General features: G+C 45.2%; 1 protein-coding gene across 1 annotated transcript; it reads left to right on the plus strand.

Annotated features, from left to right (window-relative positions):
• Positions 1–1,620: 1,620 nt before the first annotated feature.
• Positions 1,621–27,137, plus strand: AGBL3 (AGBL carboxypeptidase 3). The gene is given in 14 exon segments (XM_068141755.1): positions 1,621–1,703; positions 3,371–3,525; positions 4,547–4,654; positions 5,666–5,792; positions 6,867–7,649; positions 9,364–9,526; positions 10,737–10,863; positions 11,761–11,858; positions 12,023–12,102; positions 13,471–13,537; positions 23,463–23,531; positions 24,165–24,222; positions 25,785–25,990; positions 25,993–27,137. Coding segments are annotated over 14 exon segments (2,166 nt in total). The 3' UTR covers positions 26,035–27,137.
• The last annotated feature ends 487 nt before the right edge of the window (positions 27,138–27,624 follow it).

Below are 27,624 nucleotides of genomic sequence, written 5' to 3' on the forward strand. Positions count from 1 at the left end.
ATTTAATTCTGTTTTCCCCTCTTCTCTTAGCTGTTCCACTGGAGAGAACTTATTTTTAGGGCAAGAAGCAGCAAACCGAAAGCACCGTGGGAGAAGAGTGTCACTGTAGAAAAAAACAACGTTCAAGGCAAACATGTAAAGAACCTTTCCTCACAAAGTTTACACACAGATCACAAAATAGCACTCCATCTTGTAACTGCAAATAAAATTCTTCAGAGGGAAGACAGCAGAGGTGTTTTGAAAAAGAAACAAATAATTAATGATGCACAATTTCTCCAACAGCATGCAAAGCTGTAGCGCACTCATCCGGAAATCCTTGTTTCATTCCAGAACAAATCAAGGCTGAGACAGAGAAAGAGTTTGTAAAGTAAAGCTTCAAGAAAACATATTAACTCAGGCTGCTACTGTCAGATGCACAAAACTGTGGAAAAGCACAAAACAATGCAGCTGATAAACACATGGCCACCAGTAAACAGGCTGGGAAGGGAGGTGGTTATTGATGGAAATGCACAGGGTTTGTCAACATTGCGTTTATTTCACATCGATACTTCGTGCTGCTTGTGCTCCCTGACTTAAAGGTCCACGGTTTACACCTAACAGAAGGAAAATGCTTGTTCTCCCTGCACAGCCCAAGCCAGTAGAAGAGAAGAGGGAAGGGGAAGGGGAAGGGGAAGGGGAAGGGGAAGGGGAAAGGGAAGGGGAAGGGGAAGGGGAAGGGGAAGGGGAAGGGGAAGGGGAAGGGGAAGGGGAAGGGGAAGGGGAAGGGGAAGGGGAAGGGGAAGGGGAAGGGGAAGGGGAAGGGGAAGGGGAAGGGGAAGGGGAAGGGGAAGGGGAAGGGGAAGGGGAAGGGGAAGGGGAAGGGGAAGGGGAAGGGGAAGGGACCTGCTTGGAGTGGGTCTAGAAGAGGGCCACAAGGATGATCACAATGCTGAAGCACCTCTCCTGTGAAGACAGGATGGGAGAGTCAGAGATGTTCAGCCTGGAGAAGAGAAGGCTCTGGGCAGCCCTTAGAGCTCCATTTCAATGTCTGAGTGGGACCTACAGGAAAGCTGGGAAGGGACAGGTTAGAAGGGCTTGTAGTGATAGGACAGGGGGCAGTGGTTTTAAACTGGAGCAGGGTAGATTTCGACTGGACATTAGGAAGACGTGCTTTACAAGGAAGAGTGATGAAATACTGCAACAGGCTGCCCGGAGATGTGGTGGAGACCCCATCCCTGGCGGCATTCAAGATCAGACTTGCTGCTGCCTTGGGCAGCCTGATGATGCTCCTGCTCACTGCAGAGGGGTTGGACGAGATGACCTTCGAGGGTCCCTTCGAACCCGATGCATTCTGTGATTGATGCTCTGGCTGCACCACTCTTTCCCCCGGGCAAACCCTGTGACGCCGCCGGCCAGCGACAGGCCCCGAGGAGGGCCGCGGGACCGCACCCCGACCCCCGCGCCAGGCCCCACCGGCCGGGACCGGCACCGGCACCGGCACCGGCACCGCTCGCAGGCAGCTCTCGCGAGAGCGGCGCGGAGCAGCGGGGCGGTTGCGGTGCAGCCCGGGGGCCTTGCGGAGGCGTCCGGCCGGCGTTTGCTGCTGGGGGCGGCAGCCGCCCCTGCGGGGGGCCCGGGATGATGCCGGTACCGCCGCCTCACCGGAGTGCCCCGGCGCGGCCCGGGACGAGGAGAGCCCCGCCGTCTAGGAGGAAGGCAGCCCAGTAAGTGCCGATGGTGCCAGCTCCTCGGCAGAGGTGGTCCTAGGTGGGGAGGAAATGACCAATAATGAGTTCGAAGCAGCTGTGTTTATTCTCCTAAGAAAATCCGTGAGCAGCACTTGTGCAGGCACCGGGAATGCACCGCGGGGCCGGTGTGAGCCTTAGCTGCATTTTGGGAGCGTGCTGTGCCTCACACTACACAAACCTCTGTCCCAGGAGCTCGTCCCTGGCGCTGGAGTCTTAGAGGTGCCGGCACCTGGTTCAGACCGAAATCAAGTACAACAAATTCCCATGAAACCAAATTCCTGTGACCTGCTGTAAACAGTGGAAAGGCCAAGGGAGTGCTTTGGAGGGGACTCTTTTCATATCTACTACAAAACCAAGTGGGTCACTCTGAGCAGTGTTTTGTAGTCAGTGCACAGCACCAGCAGTCCCAATCCACTTACTAGATTCAAAACCTTTCCTCTACCTGTCATGTTTTCATTCAAGTGGCTCCTCAAAACTTTGGAGGAATCCTCTGTGACAAGCAAGTATCACCCACCCCCCTTCTCTAGTTTGACTCAGACATGGAGATTGCAGACCTTGCCACAACACACTAGTAATCCACAACAACCCCATGCAGTGCTACATGCTGGGGCCAGAGTGGCTGGAGAGAAGCCAGGTAGAAAGGGACCTGGGGGGTACTGGTTGATAGTAGGCTGAACATGAGCCAGCAGTGTGCCCAGGTGGCCAAGAAGGCCAATGGCATCCTGGCCTGCATCAGGAACAGTGTGGCCAGCAGGAGCAGGGAAGTCATTCTGCCCCTGTACTCAGCACACCTTGAATACTGTGTCCAGTTCTGGGCCCCTCAGTTTAGGAAAGATGTTGAGTTGCTGAAACGTGTCCAGAGAAGGGCAACAAAGCTGGGAAGGGGTTTGGAGCACAGCCCTGTGAGGAGAGGCTGAGGGAGCTGGGGATGCTTAGCCTGGAGAAGAGGAGGCTCAGGGGAAACCTTATTGCTCTACAACTACCTGAAGGGAGGTTGTAGCCAGGTGGGGGTTGGTCTCTTCTCCCAGGCAACCAGCGCCAGAACAAGAGGACACAGTCTCAGGCTGCACCAGGGGAGGTTTAGGCTGGATGTTAGGAAGAAGTTCTTCCTAGAAAGAGAGATTGGCCATTGGAATGTGCTGCCCAGGGAGGTGGTGGAGTCACCATCACTGGAGGAGTTTAGGAAGAGACTGGATGGGGTGCTTGGTGCCATGGTTTAGTTGATTAGATAGTGGTGGATGATAGGTTGGACTCGATGATCTCAAAGGTCTCTTCCAACCTGGTTAATTCTATTCTAGTCTAGTCTAGTCTAGTCTACTCTAATAAAAGCAGTAATAGTAAAAGATGTCAACATTTCCTATAAGAACCCAATCAAACCATTCCCTGCTGCAGCTGACTACTTGATGTGCTTGGTGGTTTAGTGAGTTAACTGTTCATTCAAAGCTACTTTTAAATACAGCATGATTTATTGGAGCAATAAATTTACATTTCAGTGGCATGTAATTTTACTGTGCTATGGTTAGTTATGTTCTTTTCACATAGATTTTCTTTGTAGCCTGTTTCCACTTGGAAGGGCAAGAGGGACTGATGTGAGGGTTCTTTCACTTTCTTATGGATTCCTTTTGTGCTCATCTTTTTCCCAGGGCAAAACAAATTCTGCCATCATCTGACTCAGAGGCAGTGGTACTCCATCCTCAGGAGCCTCAGAATCTGGATGATTTACCATCTGCCAGTCAGTTTTCCCTGGTGTATTGGCCACACCAATATGAAGTTATGAGGGACAGAATTGAGCACATTGGTAAGTTACTGGGTTATGCTCCAAATCTTGTGTGTGGGCAAAGAGGAAGCATGCCTTATATATCACAGAATCCTAGACTGGCTTGGGTTGGAAGGGACCTTAAAAGATCATCTAGTTCCACCCCTGCTGCCATGGGCAGGGTCATATAAATAAAGGCAAGAATTTATTGTCACTATGAATGAAATATTAAAAGACAGATCAATCTTAGTCAAAATATAATTTGTACAGAAAACAAGAAAACACAATCATAGAATTGTTTGGGTTGGAAAACACCTACTCCAGCCTGGAGTTGAACACCTCCAAGGAGGGGGCATTCACAGCCTTCCTGGGCAGCCTGTTCTAGTGTCTCACTGTCCTTCCTGTAAAGAATTTTTTTCTAATGTCCAGTCTAAATTTCCCCTCTTTCAGTTTAAAGCCATTCCTCCCTGTAAAAGTCCTTCCCCAGCTTTCCTGTAGGCCCCCTTCAGGTACTGGAAGGCTACTATAAGGTCTCCTTGGAGCCTTCTCCAAGCTGAACAGCTGCAACTGTCCCAGCCTGCCCCCATAGGGGAAGTGCTACAGCCCTCTGATCAGCTCCTATGGAGTTGCACAAACAACTCCATAGTTGTGTTGGGGGAACCAGAACTGGACACAGTACTCCAGGTGGAGTCTCACAAGAGCAGGGTAGAGGGGGGAGAACCAATGACTTCACTCTGTATTTGGAGCATCTGTTTTCCTAATGGTACCAGTTTTATCTAATCTTCACCATTGTCATCCTCACAGATGGTAAGCAAGCTGTACAGGGAACAGAAGTAAGCTTGCACAGCAAAAGTCAGTCCATGCACAGTTTGATGTGTATTTTTATTTAGAGCTATAGTGAAGATTTGTTCACAGATCCAGGAAAAGAAGTTCAAAAGGGAACTTGTGTGGATTTGTGCAACTGGTATAAAGAGGATGAACTGCTTGTCAGTGTATGCTTCATATTATAGAGAGTCTTAATTCTTCCTGCTTGTACTCCTTCTGTGTGTCTTCTCTTTTTCAGATTGGATACCCACCACCCCTGAGCCATTTTACACTCCAACAGGTTTGGAGACGATGCCACCATACCAAACTCCTGACAAAGGCACTGTGATTTATCTTGAAGAAGAAGGTGGGAACACAATGAAAATATCTTCTTGTCACCTGTAGGTCACTGAAGCACCTGCTTTGATCCCCTGTGGGAACCTAACTCAAAGCCTGGTGAAACCAATATGCTTTTTGACTGCTACTTTAAATTGGGAATAAATTGTTTTCCTATAGACAGGGAAGAAATTAGTTACATAGTTACACAGCTCTCTCCTGGCTTTCAGCAGAAGAGCTGTGTTCTCTCTGTTTTGTGGGTGCAGTTTGGGGAGGAGAGGTGATTTTGATTACCCTGGGTTTCCACACCTTGGTGGCAAAAGCTTTCTGGCATCTAAACAACTTCTCAACCAGAAAAGTAAATTCTCACTGATGGCAAACCTAGAAGTTCTGGGGCTTAGTGAACTATAGTAATGAAGATAGTAATTAAAAGGTCAGCTATGCCTTTGTGAGTGTCTCTTCTGAGGAACAGTGAACAAGATAGCAGAACAGAGGAAAAGGAGCATACAGGATCAGACTGTATGCTGGAAGTGATGTGGAAACATCACTTGCAATGTAAAAGTGGTTGCTGCTGGGCCTGGGTGTCATCTTTTTTAGTTCTAGACTAGAATTATTGAATACAGAGATTTAAGAACCAACTGATGGCAACAACTCTCAGCTCTAGGTGATTTCTGAGCAGATAAATTGCCCGTTTGACTGGTGAACACATCTAGGAGAGCTGAGTCCTAGAGTCTTTATACCAAACCAGTTGCTTTGCCTATGTACAGAGTATGGATTGTCCTTTGCTCATGCAGAGAGACACAGTCACCTCCAAGACAGAGTCAGATCTCAGGCTGGCTGAAATCCTTAAGGTTAAGTGAGAATGGAAGACTAAATCTTCATATAGTTGCTTTATGCTTACCTAAGAAATGCTTCGAAAGTCAACTCCATGCAGCTGCCTGTTTCTAGAAGAAATGTTCAGAAGAATGCAGATATTCCCTAAAATGACTGAGACTGAAATGAAAGGAATCTGTTCTGCCCCTTCCCCTGCCTAATAAGAATTCCTGCTTTATGTATTGCAAAGTGAGAGGCCTCTGCCCCCTGAAGCAGATCCTCCATCAGGAAGGGGACACCACCCTGATCTTCGAAGCACGGTTTGAGAGTGGGAATTTGCAGAAGGTGGTCAAAGTGTAAGTTTCTTATCTCTTCTTCTTTTATCAACAGGGAGTTATTTTCAGAGGTGTTACTATCAGCAGCCTGCTGTCAGTTTCTAAGCAGGATGTCATACTGTGGGTTTGTAACTTGGTTTCTGTTAGTTGAACAAGTTTCAAAAGTAGTTTCAGGTATCGTTCACATGAAACCATCTGACAGCTATTCCCTGGCACTGAATATTTTCTGTAGGTGATACTCACCTACACAAATTCAGCACCTTGTCTTAAGCATTTCCTTTTAAAGCGTAGTTTGGAGAATGTTTTTAGAAGTCCTAGTGATTATTAAAAGTCCTAATGTGATTCTGTGATGCTGTGAATGAAGACAGCAGTTGCTATGTTGGTATGCTTGGTGCAACTAGGCCTCTTTTCCTAGCAGCTGCATAGTCTTTGATTTATGACATTGTAAATTAGATTTGCACTTTATTCACTGTGAGCTGCTTTTTAATGGCAGTCTGCATGTAGCCCTCACTACAGGAAAGACACTGAGGTGCTGGAGTGTGTCCAAAGCAGGCCAACACATCTGATGAAGGGTCTAGAGCACATAGCTTATGAGGAGCAGCTGAGGAAACTGGAGTTGTTTAGTCTAGAGAAGAGGTGGCTCAGAGGAGACTATCTCCCTCTACAATCTCCTGAAGTAAGGTTCTATCTCTCTCCACAGAGATACAGCCCAATGCTACAACCTGAAAGGAGGCTGTAGCAAGTAGGGGGTCAGTCTCTTCTCCCAGGTAACAAACAGCAGGATGAAAGGAAATGGACTCAAGTTGCACCAGGGGATGTTTAGATTGGATATTAGGAAAAATTTCTTTACTGAGAGAGTGGTCAGGCATTGGAACAGGCTGCCCAGGGAAGTGGTGGAGTTGCCATCCCTGGAAGTGCTCAAAACTGTGTAGATTTGTCACTTACAGATGTGGTATAGCTGTGGACATGGCAGCGTTAGGTTAACAGCTGGACTGGATAACGTTAGAGGTCTTTTCCAACCTCTCCAGTTGTTGGACACTGCATCATCCTACAGTGCTAACCAGCATCACAGCTGTTTGCCTCCTTTCTGCCTAGCAGCAATGAATTTGAGTACCAGCTGAGCCTGCGCACTGACCTCTCCGCAGGCAGGCACACACAGTGGTTCTACTTCCAAGTGAGCAACACACAGGCGGGGACACCGTATCGCTTCACCATCGTCAACTTCACCAGGCCCAACAGCCTCTACAAGTGTGGCCTGAGGCCACTGATGTACTCAGAAGCTGATGCTAAGGAGCACAGGGTTGGCTGGCGAAGGACTGGAAATGAAATCAAGTATTACAAAAACAATGCAGGCCAAGGCAGGCAGCAATATTTCTCGCTCACGTGGACGTTCCAGTTCCCTCACGACCAAGATACCTGCTACTTTGCTCACTGCTATCCTTACACCTACTCCAAGTTGCAGAAGTACCTGGTGGCCATCTCTACAGATGAAGGGAAGTCCAGATTCTGCAAGATTGATCTCTTGTGCCATTCACTAGCGGGAAACATGGTGTACGTTCTGACTGTCACCAACCCCTCTAAGAGCAGCGCGGGCACCGAGAGGAAGGCTGTGATACTAACGGCGAGGGTGCATCCAGGAGAAACTAACAGCTCCTGGATAATGAAAGGCTTTCTGGATTACATTCTTGGTGATTCAGGCAAAGCTCAGCTCCTGAGGGACAAGTTTGTCTTCAAAGTGGTGCCCATGTTGAATCCAGATGGTGTGATTGTGGGAAATCACCGCTGCTCTTTAACAGGTCAAGACTTGAACCGCAAGTACAAGTCGAAAAGGAAGAAATCTTACCCTTCCGTCTGGCACACCCGGCGCATGATCAAAAGGTAACCTCATTTTCTTTCCCTGCAGGACAGATGATTTTCTTTTCCACTGCCTCTTTGTTAGTGTGACTTCTCTATGGGTTTTGGTATTGTTGACATCTTTGCCCCCAAGCCTTTCTGACTGTTTCATGTCTGGTTGCTTTTCAGAGCAGGCTATTTTCTTCTTCAGTATTGTGCAAGTTTCCCTTTAATACACTTTCTCCAGTCCTGGTAGTAAGTTCTATCTCCAAAGTAAAAGAGCTTTTACCAAAACATTTTCAGCATATTTCTCCTCAGTATACCCTGCCAAAATCTGCTTATCAAATTCCTTATTTCTTTCACTTTCTTCTTTTCCAGCATACAACCACATCCCAGGCTGGATGTGAGGAGGAAGTTCTTCACCATGAGAGTAGTGAAGCACTGGAATGGGTTGTCCAGGGAGGTGGTTGAGGCCCTGTCCCTGGAGGTGTTTAAGACCAGGCTGGACGAGGCTCTGGCCAGCCTGATCTAGTGTGGGGTGTCCCTGCCCATGGCAGGGGGGGTGGAACTAGATGATCCTTGTGGTCCCTTCTAACCCTGACTGATTCTATGATACTATGAATGATGTGGTTAGGTTCAGAATAGATCCCAGATGTCCATTTGACAGCAAAGATTGCCAAGTTTTCTCTATGTTTTGCTGCAAATGTGTTTGGTTTCTTACATAGACTACCAGTCACAGAGGCATTGATACTCTGGCTATAAAACTAAACCTTCAGCTGGTAAGCATCTGTAACAAAATTAAACCAAACAGGACTCTTGTGCAGAAAGCCAGTGACAGTGTTAGTACATTTAATGTTTTTCATCTGGTTGCAGCCTGGTTTAAATGAGATTTTTGTTCTTTCAAATGAATGTTTTGCCATGCAGATCCCTAGCTTACAGGGGATGAGCACCCCTCATGTCTTTCTATATGGGAGGCAGCCTGCACTTGTGAGTTTCCTGTAATTAGTATCAATTTTGTCTGCCTAAGTGCTACTGACCTTCAGCATCATATTCAGCTGCTGTGAGCAGAGACAGATCTGCTTATTACTGCTTCCTTCTTAGTTCTGCTGTGGATTTCTAACTCCTGCCCAGCATAAAGTCCCAGGTGACACACTGTGATGCTATCACATCTTCCCTATAGAGCTCTGCTTTGACATGAATTGGGCACTGAGGGTGTGGGATGCTAAACCCCAGTCTGTCTAGCTGCAAATTTTCTTTTAAGAGTTAGTTAAGCAATAATACTTTGCAGAGTCTTGGCACATCATACAGCTTGCTGTCTCCAGTTTGATAAAGAAAAGGGATTCACTGCTACTTATGCTTCAGTCTCATCATTGTACAACATGTATTATCCAACATGTACAGCAGTGGAAGAACAGCAGGTAAGAACATCAGGTTTCAGCTGTACAGTGTCCTCCTGTGCACATCTACCGAGCTGGATGTTCCAGCTGAAAGCTGGAACACCTGGACAAAGGCTGCTGATGCATGCACTTATTTCTGTGCAGTGACAACTGAGTTTTTGTGGAGGCAACTGAGCACTTTGTCTCTGATCTGGCACACTAAAGGTTTAACTTAGAGCTCAGAATATGAAACTTGTGTGGATTTCTTGCTTTTCAGGTTACACACAAGCTTCAGTGTAACATCAGTTCAGACTAGTTTCTGAGGTGGAGGGAAAAAAAACGCACATTTTTAATGAAGCATTCCATGTTGTCCCATCTTACAGAGTGATGGAGGAACGTGATGTTTTCCTGTATTGTGACATCCATGGTCACAACAAGAAACAAAATGTCTTTATGTATGGTTGTGAGTCAAAGCAGCGTTCCAAAGCACCCCACCTGCATCCACGTGTCTTCCCACTCTTGCTGAGCAAGAGCTGCCCAGATAAGGTAAGCAAATGTCTGGCTAGAAACTTACTCACCTGAAACTAGGATTCCTAGGGGTTTTTTTGTTAAGGTATTACATTTACTAAAAGATAGAAATTCACCCAGTAAAATAATCTGCAATTGGCTGAAATTAGAGATGGTAGGAAGAAGAAATTTTAACTCCTTGGAATTCCAGCACTCCAAAATGCATCAAGAGGAGCTGAAGTGTAAAGTTTTACAGTGTCAAAGGCTAACATTCAATGTTCTGTACCCACAATATTCAATGGGGCTTTAATATATACTGTAGAATTAAAGGCAAGCAGGGAAGGAAAGAAGAAACTAAAGCAACAAAATAGTTCTTCAGGATGAATTTGAAAACTTCTGTTGACAACTGTGTCAAAAATCATCATCTTTGTCTAAGATACTTCAGTTAAGAAAAAACAGAGTGTACTAGGGAATGGTGGCTTTAAAAATGCCCCATTTTCCAGCAAAATCTGACTCCAGTGAGCTTGTTTTGAACCAGAAAGTTTGCAAAAGCTCAGTGGTGAAGCCCTGGAATGGGTTGTCCAGGGAAGTTGTTGAGGCCCCATCCATGGAGGTGTTTAAGACCAGGCTGGATGAGGCTCTGGCCAGCCTGATCTAGTGTGAGGTATCCCTGCCCATGGCAGGGGGGTTGGAACTAGATGATCCTTGTGGTCCCTTCCAACCCTGATTGATTCTAAGATTCTATAAACCAGTGCACAAACTAACCTACTAGATGTCCTTGCATAATAGCAGCTAATGCTGTTTTCCTCAGCTATCAATCATGAAGTGGTTGTGAGCTCCATATCAGTTGCATTAAATTGTTGGTCTGCTAACTTATGAGACAAGAGTTATTCCAACCTTTTAGTAAGATGCACGTTGGTGTATAAAAGCATGTTGGTAACACAGCTGGGCAGCTGTCTGTATAGGATCCTTCAGAAACAGCAAGTACAGACACAGCAAAAGTCATTTGCAGATGTCTCAGAAATCCTGAAAGCAAACCAAACATTTAATCAAAGGACTGTTAGTTCACCTACATCTCCGTTGTATCTGGATGCTCTGAGCTGTGTTGAGCAACGTTCAAGCAGTGTGAAAACTGACACTTGCTTAGCTGCTAGGTAAGGGGTTTTGTAAAAGAACTTGCAGGGTTTAAAGGAATTTATTGCATCTTCCTGTTTGCTTCTAAAGCTGATGTCTGTACCTGCCTTTGAAGTTCTCGTTCCCAGACTGCCGCTTCCGAGTGCAAAAGGGCAGAGAAGGCACAGGCCGAGTGGTGATGTGGAAGATGGGCATCAACAACAGCTACACTTTGGAAGCCTCTATCTGTGGCTCTAAGTTGGGTGAGATGACTCCCTGTGGCTGTTTAGTAGACATTATCAAACAAGAGCTTTACTTGTGTTATTTCATGGAAAATGCTAGCTCGAGGTACTGTCTACTTGTTGGTGTTCTATTTTATTGTGTAGAAATCAACGATGATTTAAGAGAAGAGTTGGAAAAAACCCATCAAAAGTAGCTATTTTTCAGCATTATTGCATACATATCATGAAACAACAACGTGAGTGGCATGCTGATTAAAAGCAGTAACTAAAGCTAGTTGTATTTTGTAGGACCTCTCGTCTTAGGGCATCAGTCAGCTGTGTGCTATAGTTAACCTCCTCTGAGTGGACACTTCATGTAGGCAGACCAATGATCTGTAATATCATCTGTATAAAACTCCAGCACTCACAAACCTGTCTAACATCTGTCAGTGAAAGATAATGGATTGTTTAGCCTGGAGAAGAGGAGCTCAGGGGTGACCTCATTACCCTCTACAACTACCTGAAAGGTGGTTGTAGCCGGGAAGGGGTTGGTCTCTTCTCCCAGGCAACCAGCACCAGAACAAGAGGACACAGTCTCAAGCTGCACCAAGGGAAGTTTAGGCTGGAGGTGAGGAGAAAGTTCTTCACTGAGAGTCATTAATCATTGGAATGTGCTGCCCAGGGAGGTGATGGAGTCACCATCCCTGGAGGTGTTCAAGAGGAGACTGGATGTGGCACTTGGTGCCATGGTCTAGTCATGAGGTCTGTGTTGATAGGTTGGACTCGATGATCCTCGAGGTCTCTTCCAACCTTAGCAATACTGTGATACTGTGATATGTGAGTTTGCTGCCAGCCACCATCCTGAAACGTCACAGATACCCTGCAGTCGGCAAGATGAGTGACATTTTCATTTCTTTCTTGCTCCCACTGATGCTACAGGCTGCAGACAAATGACTCATTTTGATATGAAAGACTTGGAGTCAATAGGACAGCATTTTTGTGATGCTCTCTTCAATTACTGTGTTCATAACAAGGAGGTAAGGAAAGTGTCCCCCCCTAGGCCTTTTCTCCTGCCTCAGTTCATCTTACTGTGACAAAATATAATAACTCTATAGGGTTATAGCAATACTAAATTTGTTAATGGCTTTCTTAAGCAGTAAACTACATTGGTAATGTTTCTTATTATTATCTGTGCCTGAAGGAACATGAGAAGGTAGAGAAACAGCAAGCCAGGGGGAACTCCAAGGTCCTGAATTCTGATGTGTTAGCCTGGAATTTCAGGTAATTTAGAAGTATTCAGATATGCCACAATTTACTATGTTCTCTGCACCTCATAAAGAGTGTCAGTGTAAATGTGAGAGATGTTACTGAAGTTACTTTATTAATGGTCACACTCCTTAATTTAACACTCCTTAAAAGACTGCATGCAAATGTTATTGTAGCCAAACTGTAACAGCCAGTTCATTGGAAGTAGAGCTCTGTATCTACTCCAGGTGGCCTTCCTGAGGAGAAATGAAACTGTATTGGTATAGACCCTGATCTTTTGCATCATTTAAATCATAGACTCATTTAGGTTGGAAAAGACCAAGTCCAACTATTAATCCAGTACTGCCAGGTCACCACTAAACCATGCCCCTCAGAACTGCATCTGCACAGCTTTTCAATCCCTCCAGGGACAGAGACTCCATCATTGCCATGGGCAACCTGGTCCAGGGTTTGACAGCCCTTCTGGGGAAGAAATTGCTCCTCATGTCCAACCTAACTCCTCCTTTGGCACAACATGAAGCCATTTCCTCTTGTTTTTCAGCCTTACATTTTGCAGAGCAATGTAGCCACAACGTAAGGTGTATCGTTTTGAGGCTGGGTAAAACTGATTTCATTAACCATGGAAGATGCTAATCTGATTCCATCTAGCCAAAGGGGTTAAGTAGAAGGTAATCAATAGCAGTGCAAGAATCTGAATGCTGACCAAATGAGATCTATTAAACCCGATCAGCTTCTCCTGTGCCAGTGCAGGCAGGGACTGTAGGTGATTTGTGAGATGTGGGCACTTATGTGTTATGAACAGCTGTGGCTGCATGATAATTTATTGGGGAATAAAACTTTTGTACACTTTTTTTTTTGAGGGGGATCATTAATAGGTTGGCTCTATCTCATCAGACCTGAAGTGCCTAGAGTATAGAAATCAAGAGCTGAGCTTGACAGCTGCTGCTGAACTGCAAGGCAATAGAAAGAGACACAAGACTCTAATGCACCATCAGAGGTCTAGGAGAAGGCTTACTAGGAACAAAGAGGATGATGGTCTGTGAGAGGACTGGGAAGGGGGAAGGTGTGTGAAACAAAACTGAGAGAAACCTAGGTAGAAGCAGGAGGTGCCATGGGGATAGACCATGTCTCTTTCAGTAACCAAGCTTTCTCTAAGATACATTGCCCACTTTTTGCAGGTTAGCTGTAGGTCTGTACAATTAAAATGTGGATCTGGAAGGCAGGCACGTGGGAAACGCATTCCAATCTCTACACACACACTCACATCTCTACATCTGGGATTACTACAGGGAACACCTGCTAATTATTGGGATGAATGCTGCAAACCTCTGTTTGCAATCACCAAATCTGGAAATGAAATAAACCAAAGTTTATCTTTTACAGCAGCCAAACATCTAACAGCTCAGATTCCTCTGATCCTGATGCAGACCTGCTAAAACTAGATACTAAGGTATGCTATGACTTGAGTTTTTTTGGCCTGTTAACATCTCTGTCCTGAATGCCTTCAGGAAAAGTTACCAGAATTTGACAGGCTCTAGTTTGAAGAACCCTGGGAATAAGTCAGTCAGAATAGTTATCGACAGTGGAATAGGCTATGGACATACAGTTCAAACGAACAGCACAGGACAACAGTATTAATTTTCCCTATAGCTCAACCCAGGTTGACCAGAAGGTGGTGCTTTTGTTCCAAAAGAAGGTGGCTTTCTACCTGTCGGGTTCTGAAGTACAGCTGGGTAAGGTCAGCCTGAGGAGGAGGGCACCAGCGTTAAGCAGGAGAAGTCTGGTGGCCATGTACACTGCTGTCAGCCATGCTTTGGAGACACCCAATTCACCATGCTCAGGAGTTGTGTTAGAATAACCTTTATTAGAATAAACCAAACCAGGTTGGAAGAGACCTTCAAGATCATCGTGTCCAACCCATCAACCAATCCAACCCACCCAAACAGCTAACCCATGGCACCAAGCACCCCATCAAGTCTCCTTCTGAACACCTTCAATGATGGCGACTCCACCACCTCCCCAGCCAGCCCATTCCAATGGGCAATCACTCTTTCTGTATAGAATTCTTCCTAACATCCAACCTGAACCTCCCCTGGCACAGCCTGAGACTGTGTCCTCTTGTTCTGGTACTGGGTGCCTGGGAGAAGAGACCATCATCCGCCTGTCTACAACCTCCCTTCAGGTAGTTGTAGAGAGTGATAAGGTCACCCCTGAGTCTCCTCTTCTCCAGGCTAAGCAACCCCAGCTCCCTCAGCCTCTCCTCATAGGGCTTGTGTTCCAAACCCCTCACCAACATTGTTGCCCTTCTCTGGACTCGCTCCAGCAAGTCAACCTCCCTAAACTGAGGGGCCCAGAACTGGACACAGTACTCGAGGTGTGGCCTAACCAGTGCAGTGTACAGGGGCAGAATGACCTCCCTGCTCCTGCTGGCCACACTGTTCCTGATGCAGGCCAGGATGCCATTGGCCCTCTTGGCTGCCTGGGCACACTGCAGGCTCATGTTCAGCCTACCATCGACCAGTACCCCCAGGTCCCTCTCCTCTCAGGCATGCAAGCAGATCATCTCACTGGTCCTGTCTGCATCAGACTGCTCCAATGCCTGCTTTCAGGCTTACAGGCAAACGTAGCCCGGAGGCAATGAGACTCTCTTATTTCCCTGAAACCTGTATTTATTTGTTTTGCAGAAAAGAAGAGGTTAAAACTTGGGGGTTGTCCTTGTTTCCTTGATGTTTATTTCTTTGGTGCCTGTGATTTCCATAATACTGCTCAAGATGTTTCCTGTAAATAAGCAAAACAGACTGTTGAGGGTGGTTTGCTTTTAGCAAACTGGAGGATGAAATTGAGCCAACAATAATAGTTTCTGTAAATTGTTACTTCCTGTTTGTGACATAAATCCAGTAAGCAAACAGTAAAAAGGGGAAATAAGTATCAGGAGTGTGTACTAAAAGGGTGTAAAACTGAAATGAGCCCTGTAACCCTTTGCAAAACATGCAGATAAGCATTTCAGATGACAGCCAGCTGATCAATTCCATGATTCAGAGTTGAAGATCTAGTGGCAGGTATGATACTTTGAAACATGATTCAGTCACGTGAGCTCTGCTGAGCACACCTGTGGTGAGGGAAGCTGTCATGGATCTCTTTGTGTCCTGCCCCCCTCCCTGAAGGCATTTATCCCATTTATGCCTGGAGGTGTTTTCATGGAGAACACATTTTTGGGCAAAGTCCACATTGTTCCACTGTGGTTGCTGAGACCACTACAGCCATTAAACCATGTCCCAAAGTGCCATAGCCACAGGTTTCCTGAATGACAGAATCACAGAAACATTCAGGTTGGACAAGACCCTCAGGATCAGCAAGTCCAAGCTCTATCCCCAAGCACCACATCCAAACAACCCTTAAACACATCCAGGGTTGGTGACTCAACCACCTCCCTGGGCAGCACATTCCAATGCCTGACCACTCTTGCTGGGAAAAAATGTTTCCTAATGTCCAGCCTAACCCTACCACCTACCCAGTCACAGCTTGAGGCCATTCCCTCTTGTTCTATCACTAATTACCTGGGAGAAGAGACCAGCACCAACCTCTCCATAATGTCTTTCAGGTAGTTGTAGAGAGCAACGAGGTCTCCCTTCAACCTCCTCGTTTTCAAACTAACCATCCCCAGCTCCTTCAGTCACTCTTCATAAGATTTACTCTCCAGGCCCTCCAACAGCTTTCTTGCCCTCCTCTGCACTCCATGGGCAGTCATTCAGAAAGAAGCCACAAGTCTTAGGCTCGAGGTGAGGAGAATGTTCTTCACAGAAGGAGTAATTTGCCATTGGAATGTGCTGCCCAGGGAGGGGATGGAGTCACCGTCCCTGGAGCTGTTCTAAAAGGGATTGGATGTGGCACTTGGAGCCATGGTTTAGTTAGTCATGAGGAGCTGGGTGATAGTTTGGACTTGATGATCTCTGAAGTCTTTTCTAACCTTATTGATTCCATGATTCTATGAATATTTTGATGGGTAACATTCCTTTTCTGTACATAAACATTCTCCTGCTGGCTGCTTTATTAATGCTCTCATTGATTCCATAGGTAGCCTTTTTTGCATTTTATGCCAATCTTTTGGGAGTTTTTGTTTTTCTGGAAGTCCCAGCATCAGAAAAACAGAGAGAGCAGTGCCAGTTAATCCTACTGAGAAAGTATGGTTGTCCAGTGTGGCCGGTTGACGTTGCCCCCTTAAGAAAGGGAATATGGTGGACGGAAGTTGGTAAACGGAAGGAATAGTCTAAACTAATTTCATTGGATGAGTGGGAGGAAGCACTTCTGAGCTGGGACTATACTGGACATTTCCAGCACTTCTCAGTCAGTCTTGCTTCTGCCTCTTCTTCAGGCAACAGCTTTCTGTCCTGGGCTTTCTGCCAAGGCTCCGGCCTTGAGAGAAAAACAGATAACAGGCCTGTATTAACTCTTTTTCCAATTAACACAAACTGCTTCTAACATTTTTTTTTCTTTCCTCTCTTTTCTCTCTCTTCCTATCCCACTCTGGGGAAAGGGGGGAGAGAGGGGAGAGCGGAGGTGGGGAACCCCCTCTGTACAGAGGGGGGTCACTCTCATTTCTGTGTTACTCTGTTGTATATCTTTGTATATATTGTAGATATTGTAAATTTGTAAATAATCCCCTGCAAACCCTACATCGCTTTGTAAATATAGCTCCACTGCTTTGCTAATTCAGCTTGCGAGTTTTTTTTCCTTTCCCGTCAATTTTTTTTTCCCTTTTACTTTACAAGGGGGAAGGGAGGAGGCTTTCTCGGCCTTACCTTCCATCCCACCACATTTTTTTATTGGCGTACCCAACGTGCGGCAGATAAATAGTTTAATTTATTATTTGATTGATTTAGTGTTTTCTAGCTGAATTAGCAAACATGAAGGTATTGTGGTTTGTGGAGCGATTATTCTTTTCAATTTTTGGGGCTCTGGTTTACAGGTATTGTTTGGGTTTGATTTTGGATTACCTGGGTAAATATTTGGTGCAGACACTTTATATGTGGGTTATGTATAAAGTTAAATTATGGTATGGAAAATGTATTAATTTGTTATGGCCAGTGAGATACAGGAATGTTACCTCCACCACTCTCCCAATTGAGATAAAGGGTTTTAAGATTCCGCCTGAGGAGACAGTAACTTTAGGTGATGCCTGGGATCCAAAGATGATTTATGTGATGTGTATAATTCTGCTGCTGGTGATAACTAATGTGTTTTCTCTGTATTCCTTGTGGCGAGAGAAAAAGGTGTCCAGGGCGTGTTTTGTTATTAAAACTAGATCAAAAAGAAAACGCCGTGGATCTCGATCAGTCCCAGAGTCATCTAGTGACGAGGACTGTGGAGAACCCGTGTCAGTTAAAAAGAAGGCTAAAAAGTTGATTGGTAAAGCAGCTCTAAATGACTTTGCTGATTCTGGCAAGCAGCCAAGGGCATCGGCTGGTATCAACATGGCACCTACTCCTTATCCCACTCCTTCTCCTTCTTCTTCTTCTCCATCGGCCAGTAATGGAGCAACGTCACTTCCACCCACTCCCTCAGTGGGACCGGAAGTCACTGCCCCAGCAGCTGATTTATCTCAGGACCTGTCAGCTTCCATTAAGGTGGCTGTAAATTCAAACACAGCTCCAGTCAAGATGGCTCCTTTAAAGACTAGAAGTGGAAAGGCCCAAGATGGAGAAGAAGAGGTGGAGACTGATCCTGGTGAGGGGCCCTCTACTCTAAAAGATCCTGCTCAGGAGGAAGAGAAGGTTTGTTTTAAAGATCTAGCTAACCTAGTGAGATCAAAGCAGGATAGAGATGAAGCTAGGAAAGCAGCTGGCAAAGGTGGTTCTCAGCTTAAAGAGATCCTTAGGAGAATGACAGCAGGATTTTATGGGCAAAGAATTCAGGGAGATGAAGATGAAGATGACATTACAGACTGTTCGTCACCACGGGAAGAATTGCGAAATGTCCGTAAAGATTTCACCAGGGCAGATAAGGAACCAGTTCTAGCTTGGCTCAGTAGGTGTTATGATACAGGTGCTTCAGCTCTAACAGTTGGAGACAAGTCAGCAGCTCAGTTAGGAACTCTCTCAAGGGATAATGGAATAGATAGGCATCTAGGCGAAGCTCTCGGTAAGGTTAATCTGTGGATACGCCTTTTAATAGCGGTTGCCCTGAGATACCCTTCCCGAGATGATCTTCCATGGAATCCTAAACCCTGGACTACCATAGATGAGGGAATTAAGCGCTTGAGAGAATTTGCTGTTAGAGAGCTACTCTATGGTGAACATGAAACTCTGAATCCTGATGACATTCCTGTGGGTATTGGTCTTGCTAAAAAGATCATCAAACTTGCTCCTTCTAATTATGCAAACATTCTGGCAAGCAGAATTGTGTCAAGAAGTTATGGTGGAGCTTCTCCCACGGTTGGCCAATTCAGTGATCAAATGAGACAATTGGAGGATAGCATGACACGTGGTTCTTTGGTTTCGGCCATTAAAACTATGTCTGGTGATATTCAGAATTGCATAAGAGAGTTAAAAGATTCCATATACCGATTGGCACAGAAGGATAATTTCAATTCTTCCTCCAGGTGGGTACAAGTCTCATCTGTGAGGAATACACGTCCTCCAAGGAGGTCATTCCAAAACAGGACATTCCAAAACAGGTCGTTCCAAAACAGACCACCAAGGCAATCACGTAGAACTATTTGGATAACTCTGCGTGATCAGTTTGGTGAGAACATGAACCGCTGGGATGGCCAACCAACTTCTAATCTTTTCAGGAGACTGAGGGAATTGCAAAGTGGCAGAACCCGAGGTAGTAATACCAGAAGGGTAGCTGTTACTTCCACAGTTCCCCAGAACGACTCTTATGGCTCCAACAGTGGCTCCAGTTATAACATGCAAAGTTATAACCCCGCACAATATGTGCAATGCACATGTGCGCATGTTCCCCATAACTAGGGGTGCCCTGCCTCCCGCCAGGGGGAGGAGAGGGATAACAGAGATAATAGAATCTATTGGGATGTGTACATCCAGTGGCCTGGCACTTCACAATTTCGGAAGTACAGGGCCTTGGTTGACACAGGAGCTCAGTGCACCATAATACCATCAAATTATCAGGGATCAGAGTCTATAACTATTCTGGGAGTCACTGGTGGATCTCAAGAGTTAAGTAAGGTAGAGGTTAATATAAGTTTAACTGGTAAACAATGGAGGAAGCATACAGTTGTGACCGGACCTGATGCACCTTGTATTTTGGGAATTGATTTTCTGAGAGAAGGGCGTTTCAAAGACCCTAGAGGTTACAAATGGGCTTTTGGAGTAGCTTCTATAGAAATTGATGGACAAAAATTGAAGCTATCTGCCAGACCTGAACTTTCTGATGAATCTGCAGTTGTGGGACAACATAAGATACAGGACATTAAATTGCCGGTTGCTTCTCAGACTGTGCATCACAGACAATACAGAACCAACCGTGACTCTTTGTTGCCCATTCAGAATCTGATTCGTCAGTTGGAAAGTCAGAAAGTCGTCAGCAAAACTCATTCACCTTTCAACAGTCCAGTGTGGCCTGTGCGGAAGCAGAATGGAGACTGGCGTCTGACGGTAGACTACCGAGCCCTGAACGAAGTGACACCACCTATGAGTGCAGCAGTACCAGACATGATGGAACTACAGTATGAGCTGGAATCCAAAGAGGCCAAATGGTATGCTACCATAGACATTGCTAATGCATTTTTCTCTATTCCCATAGCAGAGGAATGCAGGCCTCAGTTTGCTTTCACCTGGAGAGGAATCCAGTACACTTTCAACAGGCTGCCAATGGGCTGGATCCACAGCTCAAGCATCTGTCATGCAGTGATCCACGATGCTCTGGAGAAAGGAGGTGCTCCAGAACACATCCAGTTCATCGATGATATCATCGTCTGGGGTAAAACGGCTGAGGAAGTCTTCGAGAAAGGTAACAAAATCATTGACATTCTTCTGAATGCAGGTTTTGCCATCAAGCGAGACAAGGTGAAAGGACCTACCACAGAAATTCAGTTTCTGGGAGTGCGGTGGCAGGATGGACGCCGACACATTCCAGTGGATGTGGTAAATAGAGTCTCTACCATGGCAAGTCCCACCAACAAGCAAGAGACCCTACGTTTCTTGGGGATAGTGGGATTTTGGAGACTGCACATTCCTGGATACAGTCAGATTGTGAAACCTCTGTATGATGTAACTCGAAAGAGAAACCATTTCCACTGGGGACCTGAACAGCAAGCAGCCTTTGACCAGATAAAGCAAGAGGTAATTCAAGCAATGGGTCTGGGACCTGTCCGAGATGGTCCAGACATTAAGAACATTTTGTACACGGCTGCAAGTGACAATGGTCCAACCTGGTGCTTGTGGCAAAAAGCTCCAGGTGAGACACGTGGACGACCTCTTGGTTTCTGGAGTCGAGGTTACAGAGGTTCAGAGGCTAACTATACTCCAACAGAGAAAGAAATTTTAGCTGCCTACGAAGGAGTAAAAGCATCTTCTGAAGTGATTGGAACTGAATCACAACTTCTCTTAGCTCCCAGATTACCAGTTTTGAATTGGATGTTCAAAGGCAAAGGATCCACACCACATCATGCCACAGACTCAACATGGTCTAAGTGGATGGCTCTGATAACACAGAGAGCTCGAATGGGAAATCTTGAAAGACCTGGTCTAGTGGAGGTGATCTCAAGTTGGCCTGAAGGTATCAACTGTGCTAAACCTCCAGAGGAGAAAGTAACTCGTGCTGAGGAAGCTCCTCCTTACAATGACCTCTCTGATGATGAGAAGAAATATGCTTTGTTCACAGACGGTTCCTGTCGTCTTGTTGGAAACAAGCGAAGGTGGAAGTCTGCAGTGTGGAGTCCAACACGCCGAGTTGCAGAGGCGAAAGATGGAGAAGGAGAATCCAGTCAGTTTGCAGAGGTAAAAGCTGTCCAGCTAGCTCTCGACGTAGCTGAACGTGAGAGATGGCCAAAGCTTTATCTCTACACCGACTCGTGGATGGTAGCCAATGCTCTATGGGGTTGGCTAAAGAACTGGAAAAAGAGTGGTTGGCAGAGAAAAGGAAAACCCATTTGGGCAGCCAACCTATGGCAGGACATTGCTGATCGAATTGAGAGAATTCCAGTGAAAGTGAGACACATCGATGCTCACATTCCTAAGAGCAAAGCTACTGAGGAACAGCAACACAACCATCAGGCAGATCTAGCTGCAAGAGTTTCTCAAGTAGACATGGACTCTAATCTTGATCTCGACTGGAAACACCGAGGTGAGATATTCTTAGCTCGGTGGGCTCACGATTCGTCAGGACATCAAGGCAGAGATGCAACATACCAATGGGCTCGTGACAGATCCATAGACATTTCCATGGATGCTATCACGCAAGTCATCCATGACTGTGACATTTGTGCTGCTATTAAGCAGGCAAAACGACTTAAGCCCTTGTGGTATGGTGACAGATGGTCCAAGTACAAGTATGGTGAAGCTTGGCAGATTGACTACATCACTCTACCACGTTCTCGTTCTGGTAAGCAATACGTGCTTACTATGGTAGAGGCAAACACTGGATGGTTGGAAACTTATCCAGTTCCACATGCAACTGCACGCAACACCATTCTCGGTCTGGAGAGACAGATCCTGTGGAGACACGGAACTCCAGAGAGGATCGAGTCAGACAACGGAACTCATTTCAAGAACAACCTTGTAAAGAGCTGGGCAAAAGAGCACGGTATTGAGTGGATATTCCACATTCCTTACTATGCACCAGCTTCAGGGAAGATTGAACGCTACAACGGTTTGTTGAAGACCACTCTTAAAGCCATGGGGGGTGGATCTTTGAAAAACTGGGAAAAACATTTAGCACAAGCAACCTGGCTGGTAAATAGTAGAGGTTCAGTGAACCGAGCTGGACCTGCACATTCAGATTTGCTGCGGAAAGTAGAAGGTGATAGAGTTCCTGTTGTTAGAGAAAAGAATTTGTTAGGTAAAACTGTTTGGGTATTTTCACCCTCAGGAGAGGCTAAGCCTGTCCGAGGGGTGGTTTCAGCTGAAGGTCCGGGTCACACTTATTGGGTAATGCAAGAGAATGGTGAAATTCAGTGTATTCCACAAAGAAATTTAACTTTAGCTGAAAGAGGTTAATTTCAAACTGTTGTATAGCTACATCGCGTCCAAAGGAAGAATCAACGAGGAGTCTACGGTGCACGAACCCTGAGATCCCTGAGAGCCCTGAGTCAACTAAGAGACCCTGAGATTTCCCTGTTTCCCTTTTCTTCGCTTCATCGGTGAAGAAATGAACTGTTTTCCATTTTTCTCATTTTCTGATTTTCTTGGACTTTTGAATCATCTACATCTGAGCATAGCCGGAATGGACTATGAACTTTATTCACGAACTGTAAATATCGTTTTGGATTAGATGGACAGTATGAACAGCCAATGAAATTGTTTAGAAGGGGTGGACTGTGGCCGGTTGACGTTGCCCCCTTAAGAAAGGGAATATGGTGGACGGAAGTTGGTAAACGGAAGGAATAGTCTAAACTAATTTCATTGGATGAGTGGGAGGAAGCACTTCTGAGCTGGGACTATACTGGACATTTCCAGCACTTCTCAGTCAGTCTTGCTTCTGCCTCTTCTTCAGGCAACAGCTTTCTGTCCTGGGCTTTCTGCCAAGGCTCCGGCCTTGAGAGAAAAACAGATAACAGGCCTGTATTAACTCTTTTTCCAATTAACACAAACTGCTTCTAACATTTTTTTTTCTTTCCTCTCTTTTCTCTCTCTTCCTATCCCACTCTGGGGAAAGGGGGGAGAGAGGGGAGAGCGGAGGTGGGGAACCCCCTCTGTACAGAGGGGGGTCACTCTCATTTCTGTGTTACTCTGTTGTATATCTTTGTATATATTGTAGATATTGTAAATTTGTAAATAATCCCCTGCAAACCCTACATCGCTTTGTAAATATAGCTCCACTGCTTTGCTAATTCAGCTTGCGAGTTTTTTTTCCTTTCCCGTCAATTTTTTTTTCCCTTTTACTTTACAAGGGGGAAGGGAGGAGGCTTTCTCGGCCTTACCTTCCATCCCACCACATCCAGGTTCCCAGGCTAAAAATAAACTAGCCGTACAGAGTAGGAAGTGAGGTCCCTCGTCAATAAGATATGTTTACGTCCAGGTTCATAAATATTTGCTGAACACAACAGCATCTTGAGCAGCTTCTTGCATGGGTTCCTTCTGGCACTGTGATTATCATGTTTGTTTGCAACTGGTTTGTGGTGGATTTTTTTCTTTTCTTTGTAGCTTAATATTCCCTCATGAATCAAAAGTGTAACCTGACTATTTTCTGTGCAGAAAAAACCCAAAGCATCAGGAGAACATTTTCACAGCATTGCTAGGGACAGAGGTCATGAAAGCAAGGCTGTGAGTATTTTTCATCCCAGTAGAAACATGTTGTGCTCTTTTTCTGACCAAAGACTGATATATGACAACTTAATTCAACCACTTAAACTTCAGACAAGTAGTTTGGTCACCAAATGGTGATCTAGAATACTCATTACTCTTTATTGTCTGTTTCATCAATGAATGAAGTATCAACAAGTCTAGGTAGGTTGTCCAGGGAGGTGGTTGAGGTCCCATCCTTGGAGATGTTTAAGGCCAGGCTGGATGAGGCTCTGGCCAGGCTGGATCAGGCTCTGGCCAGCCTGATCTAGTGTGAGGTGTCCCTGCCCATGGCAGGGGGTTTGGAACTAGATGATCCTTGTGGTCCCTTCCAACCCTGACTGATTCTATGATTCTATGGAAGAAAATTTAACTTCTGAAAATCAGGCCTGGTTTGCCTTCTGCTTGGGGGAAACAAAAAAAAAAAGATATAAAAGCCCAGCCTTTACATTTTAACTCTTTTCCCTCTACTTATTGAATGCTTTCCAAGCTTCCCCTCTGTTAACCTTGTATACACTCCTTGAACAAGCCATAAAATGGCTAACGGATAATAGCTTTTTCTTAGTCAGCCTTTTTGAACTTAATAATAATTGGTGTTTCTGTTCTGTTTCACAGACTCAGGACATTGAAGCTGAACATGAGGTAGTTCAAGTACTTGACCCCATGAAAAAAGGTGAAGATTGTTTGTTTAATTCTTAAAATCCCAATGAGCCTTTTGGGTTCTTAATAATCTCCAAGAGAGGCTAAGTGCAGAGTTCTTTGGTTGTCATTTCACTCAGTCTCAGCATTTGGAAGAGCTCAATTTTCTGTAATTCAAACTCTCTTCATCACATTATTGCACATTAAGGATAGTGGCATTAATTGCCAGGACACCCTTTATCCATGTGTTTTTCACACTTTGGGTGCTGAAAATCCAACAGTGACATGCTGCAGTGCTATGATTTAGTAATGGCTTTGTGCTTGGCTCTGAATTGCTGCCTTGGTTTTTCTCAGGCACGCACCCAGTGCTATTCTGCCTTGTGACTACTTTGTTTTTGTCTTGGGGAACTTAAGTACAAGCAACAATAAAATGAAACATAAGTCACCGAAAAAAACCAACCCACAAATAAAAAGCAACCACAAAAAAAGTGGCATAGTAGCTGGAAAACTATGGTTTGTGAAAGGGTTTGTCAGAAGGATGTGCCTATGATAGGAGAGGAGTGGATTCACTGATTGAGGGGATCCCGGGTTCCTAGTGTATTTTTTAACCCCAGCTAAATATCACTGGGAGGTTTCCCTGTTTTGCTTTCCCACTTTATTTTGGCCAGATGGGTGAAATATTATGAATGAAATTCAGTATTAACTGTGTAAAGCACCTCTGCACTTAGAATAAAAGGAGCTTCAAAATGTCATTACTGGAGGAGGCACATGCCTCCCCATACACTGTCAGACCCAGTTCATCTACCCAATGATCATGGACCTTACCCAGTAGATTCCTGCCTCACCATGCCCTGCAGGTGAGTTATTTGCAGTGCACACTAAAGCCAGCTGCAGTTGACCTCTTCCATTGCCAAATGCTAAAATGTATCTTCTGGGTCAGGTCGTGCTGAGAGAGAGGCCAGAGGCCCAGGCTCCAGCAGTGTTTTAGCCACTTGAGGAGAGGTGGTCTTCACCAGTGGGCAGTGCCAAGGCCAAGCCTGTCACATCAGCTGAGGCACAGTATGGTAGCAGTACTGGAAAACTCCCATGTTCAGCAGCAGCTGATAAGCTGTGACAGATACTAGAAATGACATCTTGGAGCTTCCTAGCCGAGATACTTGAGGTCCAGAAGCTCATTCAACTCTGTGAACAGTCCAGGGTAAAGAATATGGAAAATGTCAGCTTAATGGTAAAGGATAATGAATGCCTCTGACTCTGCACAATCCTTCTGCAGTTACTGGTAGGAGAGTCTCTAGCTATTGGCTCCTTGCTTTTCATCTGTGTCAGTATGCCAGAAAGGGATGTCTGGTCTGGTTCTGAGAAGTGTTGGAATTAGCCCTTCCAGGAAGGTCAGTAAAACATCATATCACAGGAGCAATAAAATCAGGTCCTGTGCCTCTAGCTGAAGTACTAGATTTTGAATCATGCTGTGACTCTCCTTCAGTAGAGGAAATGCTTCTGCCATAAGACCAGTTTCCTATGAAGGAAACCAAAGTCATCTACTTTTTACTAAGTAGTATTTGATGTGGATTTGTTTTCTCCTCCTTTTTGGCTCAGGTCATGATTGTAGTGCAAAGAGCAATTCAAAAAAGAAAGAAAGGAACATAAAAGAGAGGCTCCCCTCAAAAGGGACAAGGCTCAAGAAAACCAGGACAGCAAGCCAAGCTGTAAGTTTTAGGAAGAGTACATCTGCAAGGCACAAGACACTCTGACACTGCTACCTAAAGCAAAAAAACAGGCAACATGCTGCAAGATACCAGGAACCCCAGTTTGGAACCCCAGTTCTTCAGCCACTGAAGGCATATGAAAGGGTCACACATCTGATTGGCTTAAAGAATTCCTGAGGCTTTGGTTATGGATTATGACTCTACAGTGAGGCTACAGATACCTGCTAAAAGTAAAATTCTTCTTACTCTTTTCTTTGTCCTCTTTTCCTTTCCTTTTCTTTTTCTTTCTTCTTTTTTATTTTTTCTCTTTCCTTTTCTATTCTCTTTTCCTCCTTTCCTCTTGTCTTTTCTGTTTTTCCTCTTTTCCTCTCTTTTCCTCTTCTCTTTTCCTCTTTCCTTCTGTTTTCCTCTTTTCTTTTTCTTTTCCTTTTTTCTTTTGCTTTTCCTCTTTCCTTTCAGTTTCTTTCTTCTTTTCTTTTCAAATAGTTTGCACACATTGGCTAGTGTACACATGACATTTGTCTCACTATATGAGTATCCCACATTCTAAACCAGTTTAGCACTGAGTCTCTCCTGAATATAAAGTATCCTTTGTCCTAAACAAAATATATAGGGTTTGTGAAGCAGACTTCACTTCCAGAATCAGCTCTGGGAAAAGCACTTTTTTGCCCCTTTTGATTTTTTTTTTCTTCCTCACTCTATTTGAAAGTTTTGTTAAGATTCCCAAGGAAAGGGGTTATTCACTGAGCAGCTGAAACCAGCATTCCTTGATCACAGCAGAGAAACTGTAGAGTCATAAACCACACAAATCAGTCTCCCCTTTCACCCACAAACCAAGTACCTGTGGCACTGCAAAACAATTCCCATAAAGTCTGTATATAAATACTCTGTGGAACTCTTTGCTAAAGGATGCCCTGGTTGCAATATGTATACATGAATTTGTGGACTTTATAGACAGACACATACAGCTTGGGAGGTCTCCTCAGCTGAAAAGAGTGAGAATCTAGGAGAGTGTTTGCAAAGTGTGTTGGATATGTTTGTCCTGTTACTGCTCTCCCCTGATAACAGCCACCTTGGAGGCATGGTGCTGTGAGAGATGGCCCCTCGGCCTACACCAGTGTGACCATTCATGTGTTCTTACATAGCTGGGTGCTGTTTTATTCACTACAGTCATATACCTGCATAGTTTGTATTTTCTTTATGTACAGACATTTGGGAGAAGAGATAAAAAATATTCTGCACAGGACAAGTTCTGAGTTTTGTCTCCTTTAAATTTCCTCTTAGTCTTTCCCAGTAAGCAAGTATCATAGTATCAGTCAGGGTTGGAAGGGACCACAAGGATCATCTAGTTCCACCCCCCCTGCCATGGGCAGGGACACCTCACACTAGATCAGGCTGGCCAGAGCCTCATCCAGCCTGGTCTTAAACACCTCCAGGGACAGCGCCCCAACCACCTCCCTGGACAACCCATTCCAGGGCTTCACCACTCTCATGGTGAAGAACCTCCTCCTCACCTCCAGCCTGAATCTCCCCACCTCCAGCTTCATTCCATTCCCCCTAGTCCTATCAGTACCTGATATCCTGACAAGTCCCTCCCCAGCCTTCTTGTAGGCCCCCTTCAGATACTGGAAGGCCACAATAAGGTCACCTTGGAGCCTTCTTTTCTCCAGATTGAATTCAGTGAGCTTCCTCTCTCTGCCTCATCTCTTTCTCTCCAGCATGCTCAATTT

The sequence above is a fragment of the Melanerpes formicivorus genome, unplaced genomic scaffold (genome assembly GCF_026170545.1).
Source record: "Melanerpes formicivorus ecotype bairdi unplaced genomic scaffold, bMelFor1.0.p_v2 SCAF_8, whole genome shotgun sequence".
Classification (NCBI taxonomy): Eukaryota; Metazoa; Chordata; class Aves; order Piciformes; family Picidae; genus Melanerpes; species Melanerpes formicivorus.